General features: G+C 43.6%; 1 protein-coding gene across 1 annotated transcript; it reads left to right on the forward strand.

Annotated features, from left to right (window-relative positions):
• Nucleotides 1–354: 354 nt before the first annotated feature.
• Nucleotides 355–8,904, forward strand: CCDC160 (coiled-coil domain containing 160). Its single transcript, XM_072743167.1, has 3 exons — nt 355–606; nt 1,788–1,845; nt 7,852–8,904. Exon 3 carries the CDS (start codon nt 7,876–7,878, stop codon nt 8,845–8,847), a length of 972 nt encoding a protein of 323 aa, XP_072599268.1. The 5' UTR covers nt 355–606; nt 1,788–1,845; nt 7,852–7,875; the 3' UTR covers nt 8,848–8,904.
• Nucleotides 8,905–9,473: the final 569 nt, after the last annotated feature.

Consider the following 9,473-nt stretch of genomic DNA (forward strand, 5'->3'; position numbering starts at 1 on the left):
TGCACAGGGGCAGGGGTGGGCGTGGGGGCGGGGCGCAGGGTGGATTCCCAGGGCTAGGGACCCCCAAGCAGACCCAGGAGACCTTCCGGAGGCGACCCTCCTCAACGCCAGGCTACTCAACGGCAGGCCGAGGTATGAGCCCTGTGCCACGCCCTCCCCCCCCAGTCCCCGTGTCCAGGTGGCTTTGTGAGTCACCCGGGCCCTCCGTAATAAGCCCACGGTGGGTGGGGCCGCCTCACACTTTCTCGCCCCTTCCCACTCGGACCCAGCCCTCGGCCGATTGAGCTCCCACCGCCGGCGGGCAGCCGCCACCGCCGCTGTGCCCGCCCCACCGGGCATGCTCAGAGCCCCGGCGGGCCCCGACTGGCGGCCGGCAGCGCCCCGCGCGCAGCGCGGGGCCCCGGCGCCCGGGTCCCTTTAAATCCGGCCGGCCGGTTGCTAGGCAACGGCGCGGCCCGCGCTGGCGCTGCACTGCAGAGGCTCTGCCCCGCGCCGGCCGGGCCGGGTCGCGGTGGCCAGCGCCGAGCCCAGGGCTGCCGCCCGCCGGTGGTGGCTGGCTTCGGGGAAGAGGGGCCAGGGCCCGCCGGACCCCACCCACATCTCCAGGTACGTCTGCGCGCGGGAGCGCCGGGGATCCCCCGGACTCGCCGCTGAGGGACCCCAGGCTGAGGCACCCCGTCCCCCCACCACCTCGGCCTCCGCCCCCTGCCCCCCCCGCCCCCCGCGACTGCAGCTCTCGGCTCTCTTCAGAGCCCAGGCCGGGAGCTGGCGGGCGCCGGGGAGCCGAGGGAACTGGGTGTGGGAGTCCGGGTGCAGAAAGAGGAGTGGGGTCAGGCCTCGCCCGCTGCCCCCCCCCCCCTCCGCCCCCCCTCCGCCCCCCCTCCCCCTTCCGCCACGGGGTAGGAACTGGGGAGATGGCAGGGAGCGCCCAGACCCGAGCTCCCTTCTCTCCACTGGAAGCAGCGATGGCAGGAGTTTGTTAACCATTTACCGAGAAAAACCCCAAACTATGCATGCACAGATACAGCTTTATAGCAAGAATGTGACTTCCATACTAATAAAGTACTCAGCCTTTGGAATTAAGGTGACTCCGTATCTTTTCTTCTAGACGGAATAGTTTCACACTAATAACAAAGACTTGGAGGGTGATGACCGTTTACAGGGCCCAGTTTTCAATGGTACTTTGCTTCACTCTCAATATCTGCCAAACAATAGGCAAAACAGTTTGTCCCCTGAAGTGGACACTTGGCTCTGAAATGTTAAGACCCTGAAAGATTGAGGCAAAAAAAAAAAAAAAATCGAGATCACTTTCCTTTTTGGTGATTTCACAAATTAACCGGACTCTAATGAAGGGAGGCAAGGCCTAGGCTCCAGCCCTTTGCTAACGTGGCTCTTGGCACACTCGTTAATAACAAGCATGTTCCTGAGGGCACCAGCAGTGGCTCATTTGCTCAGTAGGTGCTAAAGGCCGGGAGAGACTGTGTTGAATAACATGCCACCATGAAAAAAAAAAAGAAAAGAAAAAAAAATGCCACCATGATTCTTGTCCTATTTGATATTTGCATCTCTGGGGGACGGAAGACTTAGTGGCATAACAGTTGGGAAAGTGGGTTGGCAAGTTAAAAAGAAAACTTGCTTCAGAGTGTCTGGCATCATATTTTAGATAGGCCACACGGCATGCTAAGTATATCACTTGTCATTTTAAGCTACATCTTGGATATAAACATGGATTTGGGCATTCTGGTTAATTATATTTTCTAATTATGCTGTGGGAATTTTATTTTCAGTTCACACTGGAGAAGGAGAACAACGGCATCCAACAGAAGACCTTGGACGTCAGAGAGTGTAAGTACAGTTGTGCTGGCTGATATATTGTTACTGTTGGTGTTCTGAAGCGCAGAGCCTCGCCCAACATCCAAGACTTCAACCTTGTAACTAGATGGTTCATCTGCATTGTCAGCACACTATCAAAAAGCTTCATGAAAAAAAAAAAAAACCTCATGAAAATACAAAGGAAACCGTGTCCTGTAGACTTTGGCTAAGCCAAATCAACTTTGAGGGGAAAAGGGAAGTCCTTTTCCAAAAATGGTCCCCCCAATACTGCATAAACCAGGGGAGAAATTGTCAGTATTTACAAAAACTCAGAATCACAGCATTAGAGAATTTTCAGAAAAAAATACTAAGGCTCGTTCACTCAACAGATATTTGTTGGTGGCCACTATGTGTAGGGAAACAAAGGTGAATAAGATCCCAGGAGATCACAGTGTATCAGTGAATTAAAAGTAGGATGAAATGCTGTTGAAGCAGCACTGGAAAAACTCAAAGTGCACAGTCATCCTAAAGTTCTGGGTAAAGCAACTGGCGATAAGATGCAAATATCATGGATTGTGGAAAGGACTACCTTAGGATCCCTTTGGCTTCAGAAATATGGGGGCATCAGCCACTTTCAGGATTTAGGGCTGACTTTCCCTGAGGCTGCGGGTTAAATTAATCTAAGATTTGAGTTTAGGGTCCTCACTGTTTGTTTTAATAGCACCTACATTTCCTCCTCCTCTCCCGCCTCGCCCCAAGCTATTTCTGAGGTCTGATAATTTCAGGCTGGCAACCTTGGAGGAAACATCTCTTTGTAGAAGGGTTAGGTCATTGGACTGACTGGTTTATGTTCCAAGGGAGGGTAAGGAAAACCTAAAAAAAGAACAAACCCTGTTGTTGACAGTAAACTTTACAATTGCTTCTGTTTTCATTTTCATTCATTTCTCTTAACCACCTGTGAAATGGGTATATATTGTCCCTCTTTTATACCTGGAGAAACCGAGGCTCACAATAAGTAAGTGTTCCCATAGTTCGACCTTGTGGGAGTCCAGATATCTGCCACCCTTCAGGATTTTTTCACTACAATCCTCACTCATACTCAGTTCCTTTCTCAAGAACTTCCTTTTCCTTCATCCCCACATTTTTGCATGGTAACACGTGTTCCCCCACCTTGACTTCAGATACTTCATTCGGGTCCTCATTTTGGCATTTAACATTTTTCTGTGAGCCAGTGATTCTCAAGAGGGTGGAGAATGGAGAAGCTCTCCTAGAGGGGCCAGAGTCTTCTCAAATAAGGAGAGAGGGTAGTGATGGTAGTGCTTTGTGCCTGGGAACAGTGGAGGCAGAAAGAAAAGGTTGAGAACTACTGCTTTTAAGTGAGAACACATCAGACAATTGAGCAAAGAAGCCAGGCCAGTGACTTTCTTTGTAGCAGACTTTTTTTTTCTCTCCTTCCTTATTTTGGCCAAGCAGTTTTTCTGAGGGTTGGGAGAACTGAAACCATCCAAGAATAATGGGGAAAAGTTCCCTGCGCTAAGAAGGGCCCTTTGTCTTCCCCTTACTGCTCCTGGGCTGTGACTACAAGCCAGGCCCCTAGTCCAGGGTGGCTGGAGGGCTGAGTGTCCTAAGGACCGTTTGACCATCCCAGGTTGGAGATGACTTTTTGCAATGCCTGTTTGCAGTTTACAAAGTTTGGGATGAAACACTTTTGCGAGGTGGGGGGTAGGAGTGGAAAAAAGCCTCTGGAGGTTTTCCAGAACTGTTTCCCAGTCCCTGCCCACCCCTGCCTGGAAGAATAATCGCATTTTGCAGACAGATGTAGATTTATGCAAAAGAGATGGTCCTGAAAGTTTGAAATCAAATTCCAATGTAAATGAGATAAGGCAACCGAAGGAAAGAAAAAAAAAGGCCTTTGATTTTTAGCTTAGTAAATTTCCCTAAAGCATGTGATTTTAAAAATGAATATTTTAGAGAACAAATAATTAGATTTCACATATTTGATCACTTATCCATGTTAATATGAGTCTATTCCCCGGGGCCCCCTACCTTGAAAGTGGAAATGAGATGGTTTTGTGGGTTTCTCCTTTCACAGTAAATAGTGGTGCATTATTTTCTGGAGCTGTTTGAGGATAGCTGTGCATTCACCTAAGATTTTTATGGAATGGTTTGCCTAAAGTTCCATAATAAATGATTACTCTTTCCTTAGCCCTCAAAGAGGATATTATGTTACATCACATTACATTATAAATTTATTTGCAATTTATCTTATCAGTGGTTCCCACATTCTTTAGATGAATATAAACCACTTCCATGAGTCAGGAGATCCTTACTCCACCAAAATACTTTACTACTTTGCCACCAAAAAAAAAAAAAAAAAAAAGAAAGAATGAAAAGAAAGTCACCAGAGGATAAATGGATAAATGGCAATGTTTTCAGAAAGACACTAACTAGAATGATCTGGAGTCTGTTATTAATTTATGTCAGGCACAAATGAATAGATGTAGCCGTGTTACAGACACCCTTGTCAACTGTGCAGTCCCAGGTACTTTTGCGGGATTGCTGTCTTAGAGGACTATTAATGTTATTTTTGTCAGATGACTTTATATTGTTTCCCTGTGTTCTGGTTTGTTTGTTTCTTTAAGTTTTTCATCTCTCTTGGACCTCCTTGCTCTACCTTTAGTCCTTCAGTAATCCATGTCGAGTTGGGTAGGCAGTTCCAATAATAAATGTTACAACTGACCCACTAAAATGGCCTGCTTATACTTTCAATGATGGCTTCTGGTTTGATTTGCCCAGTGCTGCAACAAATCACCCAATGGAGTTTATTGAGAGCAAAATGGCTGCCCTGCCAGGGTAGAGGAGCGTCATTGTTTTAAAGCATATTCCTTGTCCTTGCCAGAGAATACTAATGTCATACTTGTTCTGCATAAAAAACAAACACTGCAATTTGGGAAGAGAAAATGAGACTGGCAACTTTTACCCCCCAGTCTGGGCTTTGCCATACTCTGTGACTAGATTTGTGAACAAGCCCTTAAAGAATATCTTGCCAATGAAAGGGGAAGAGAGAGAGAGAGAGAGAGAGAGAGAGAGAGAGAGAGAGAGAGAAGAGAGGGAGAGAAAGAAAGAAAGAAAGAAAGAAAAGAAAGAAAGGAAGAAGAAAGAAAAAACAAAAAGGCAGCTCAGAGACCCCTTGACCCTGTCCTGTGTAAGCCATGGGAGGGAAATTCCAGAAGGCTTTTCAAACCTTTCTCTTTTTGTCCTTTGATATGTGACATGCAATTCTCCTTACCCTCCCCCCCCTTCATTTTTCCTCTCTTCTTTTGTGGCCCTTTAAAAAATACCTAAGCTCGGAAAATGGTTGTTTTCTTTCAGTTTGTAGAATGAAACCTAGCAGAAGAATTTTAAAGCCAGCACTGACCTGGGAGACAGGGTCTCAGTCTTATCACTACAGGCTATGTGTACTTGGTCAAGTCACCTGACTTCTTGGAGCCTCAGTTAGAAAATGAGTGGACTCTTCCCAATTCTTTGAAAAGCACTGGCTATATCAGGAAATTGTACAGAGGTCCAAGGAAGAAAGGTAGTGAGGTTGACGAGAAAAAAAATATGTCTGTGTTTTTGTCAGATTTATGGGAGGGTTGGGGACAGACATCACTTTCTCAAGGTACAAAGTTATTAATGAAAAGAGTTTGTTCTGTTTTAACCTTTTTCTGTACCCAGCTCTCTATCTCAGATTTCTCATTATCATTACGTCCAGGTATACAGTGGACTCACCTTATGTGCCCCCTGCACACTTCCCTTCCTGATCAGTCTCATCAATGCCTTTCTTCCAGAATTAGGTACAAGGAATACTAATCTGTCTCCCCTTGCTACCTGATTTAGAAGCATTTGTATCTTTTATTACAGAATTGTCTGTTGAAACTTTGACTGCTAAAAAATGTGACTGGCACTTAGTATCACTGTCTTCTCTCTTCCCTCTGTTCCTTTCTTTTCTGACCACCCTGATAACTCCCAGTCATTTGCATTCATATTTCTAAGAGAGGAGAGAAGCCAGAATTAGGATGGTCTTCCCCTTTAAGAAAAAAATAGAGCATAGATGTTTCTGGATGGTGATTTAGTAGAATAATAAAAGTCACAAAAGACTATTTCAAGAGAAACTAGGTGATGCTCCAATGGCAAACATATATCACGAATTTCAAGTCTCCACTTATTACTGTGGTCTGGCTAGCTAAACTTATAAAGCTTGGCTTAAGGCTTTTGAACCAATCATTCTAACACCTTCACTGAATATTTGTATCTTTCCTTTTTGCCAGTGGGGAATGTACCCTTAGAGATAGCAAGTCCCTTCCCTCCTTTTCCAGGGTGGAGGGATCAGCATGTTCTGTACACACAGGTAACAAGTTTACTCTCACTGTAGCAAGGGAAATCTCACATTTAGCAACTACTGTTGCTAAAAAATGTACTGGAGAGATAATATACAAAAAATTGGTTATCTCAGAGCCATGGGATTATGAGGGAGATTCCTTTTGGGTTTTGTGCTTTTCTGTATTTTCCAAAATCCTACAAAGAGCTTCCAGTACTATTAGAATCTTTATAACGAAATGTTACATAAATATGTATTACATAGTAAATAATATAATGTTGTAATCTTTAATAATAGGAAAGAAAATGTTACTTTATTTATTTATTTAAGAAAATGTTATTTTAAAAAAGAAACAACAATTGCCATTTTCTGTTGCCAAGATAAAATTGTATTCGTATGCGTGGGAAAAATAGATGCAGGCACACTTTGATTTTTCCCAGTGACGATGCTACAAATGCATTGCAGCAAATGACTATATAAACTGAATAAAGTGATCCCCTCCCTTTTCTTCCCCTTTGGCAATCCCTGCAGTTGCTAGTTTGGTGGTTTCATGTGTCAGTGGCCTTTCAGTGTGTTGCTCGGGTCCTCCTTTCTCCCTACTCTCTGGAGTAGTTATATTTGATCAGATATTTCCAAAAGTTAGGAATGCTGTGGGTTATGGATTCTCCTTGAATAGGGAAGATGCCTTTTGGAACAAATAAATATCCTCTAATCTTTAGAAATTTGGAAATTTGGTTGTGATTTGGTATGTTACGTTTTCACCTAAGAGCTACACTTGGAATCAGTATCTTGAGAAGAACACATTCGGTGGCATTCATATTTTCACTTGTTGCCATTCGGTTCTCATCATGAAATTGCTGTCAAAATGGCTAGATTTCTGTACACTTGGCAGTCTGGTCTAAAAACAGAGCCCAAGACTGGAATAGCAGGAATTTGCAGGTCAAGACAGAAGGGCATTTGGCAGAGTTAGTCATAAGGAAGTCTGCACGGTATACTTTACCAAAAGCAGCTCACATTGCATTAAGCCCTGATGTTTTAGTTACTTTAAAGACTGAGTAAACAGTGGTCCAATGCAAACGAACCAGAAAAAAAATCAGGCACATGGGAAGCACAGGTATTAACCTACTATTAATATTAACCTGTTAATTTGAAATCACTTTTATTCTTTAGAAGCAGTACATTTTCATTTTTTTAGAGATTTTATTTATTTATTCATTAGATACAGAGAGAGAGAGAGAGAGAGGCAGAGACCCAGTCAGAGGGAGAAGCAGGCTCCACTCAGGGAGCCTGATGTGGGACTCAATCCTGGGACTCCAGGATCATGCCCTGGGCTGAAGGCAGGCGCTGAACCGCTGAGCCACCCAGGGATCCCAGCAGTACATTTTCATGTGTACAGTTGCTTTCTCATAGAAACATCCTCTCTACAGTAAATAGCCAAATGTATCAATTGACTGGCTAGACTGCACAGCAGCAGAGAATTTTAAGGCCGGAAGAGTCTGTGGACCTTAACTGGTTTTCAGTTTATGAAAGAGGGACCTGAAGCTCTCTTGGTAAGTTATAGGGAGAGCTAGTCCTCAAATATTTAGGTTTTTACACCCGTGAGCCACTACAAGTAGTTATTTCCATTACATCAGCTGCCAGTATAAACAGTGTACCTTGATTTTAAATTTGTTTTGCAGGAATTGGAAGACGTACCTGGAGAAATGGATGCTAGAAGAAAACACTGGAAGGAGAATATGTTTGCTCCTTTTTTTAGTGCACAGGATGTTCTAGATGAGGCTTCTCAGCCTGAATCTTCTTGTGAACAAATGACTTTAGATAAAGCCAATAGAATAGAAGGGCTTTTTAATTTGTCCAGTAGAAAGTTTCAAGAAGAAAATAAATTTAAGAGGAAGGAATTTATTTCTCAACTGAATGAAAAAGAACAAGAACCAAATTTAAGAGAGAGAAAGATAAACATTTCAAAGAATGAAGCGGACACAAATTCTGTCTCCTGTGAATCATCTAATTTGGATGTGGTGACCGAAGAAAGCTTTAATAGCACAGAAGATCATTCTATGTGGAGTACAAAGGAATTACCCATCCTACCACGACAAGATGTGAAGAAGAAATTTACCGAAGGAATGTCTCCCAAACTCCGCCTGAATCTTTTGAACGAAGAACTGGAAGAACTTAACATGAAATGCAGGAAAATAGAAGAGGAATTTGAAAATGCTGAAAAAGAACTTTTGAACTCCAAAAAAGAAGTCTCCTCAAAACCCCTAAGGTTTCAGGAAACGGGCGGAGAAACTTCGAAGAAAGACTGGGAGCTTCAAGCTTTAAGAAATGACCTATCTGAAAAAGCGACAAATGTCCAAAACCTAACTGAAGAGCTCCAGCAAGCCAAAGAACTCATCCACAGGCTGAGTCTAGAGAACAGAGATTTAAAAGAGGCCGTTAGGAAACTCAAGCGTCAAACTGAGATCGGAAACGCGCTCCTGAAGGAAGAAATGAAACTGTATTATGAATTAGAGATGGAAAAGATCCGCGGGGAGCTGGATGGCATCAAGAACGAGCTGAGAGCCGAGAAGACCCTGCAAGCAAGAAATAACAGGGCCCTGGAGTTGCTTAGGAAACACTTTGCTTCCGTGACATCATCAAGTACCCTGGACAGCTTGACAGAGGATTTTTTTTAAAAGTCAAAAAATAAAAAAAAAAAAAAGCCTTTTCATGAGGCGAATCATGGAGCCAAATCGGTGTTTCTTGTGCTTTCTTTGTGTGCTGCTTAAAATGGGTGTGATGGGAAGCCGTTGTTCATTTGGGTAGAATCGGGCTATCCGTAAAATGTGTAAGCGTTAACTTCAAAGCTTCTGTTTCCTCTTTCTCATGACATTATCGTGAGAGTCCAAATGGAAACGAAGCTTCAGAATATACATTATAGATATATATATATGAATATTTCACTCAAAGACATGCTGCAGTGATTCACCAAATCATTTACAAATACAAGTCAATAGCCATTTTGTGATTCTGTGAGCAATATGTCCTTGGCACGTGAATATTCTTCCATCTGTGTTCGTTGATGTTAACAATAAAAATCTTGCTTATGTGTCTAAGCATAACATGTGTCTCTGGGTCTTATAGCTGCCTGTTCAGACTCAATGGGATACTAAAAATGTATCTGCTTTCTTTGAGATCCAACCTTAATTAGGCACATATAAACATCTCTGGAAAAAAATGCAGCTTTGCCCCCCCCTGCTGTTTCCCCCATGCTTTCTCCCTTGACCTGGCCATGGTTCCCATAGACTACAAGACGACTTAA

This window comes from Vulpes vulpes, chromosome X, assembly GCF_048418805.1.
Source record: "Vulpes vulpes isolate BD-2025 chromosome X, VulVul3, whole genome shotgun sequence".
In the NCBI taxonomy this organism is placed as follows: Eukaryota; Metazoa; Chordata; class Mammalia; order Carnivora; family Canidae; genus Vulpes; species Vulpes vulpes.

Bases quoted from the DNA above. Each gene is read 5' to 3' on its own strand.
- CCDC160 (XM_072743167.1), top strand. From the start codon at position 7,876: ATGGATGCTAGAAGAAAACACTGGAAGGAGAATATGTTTGCTCCTTTT.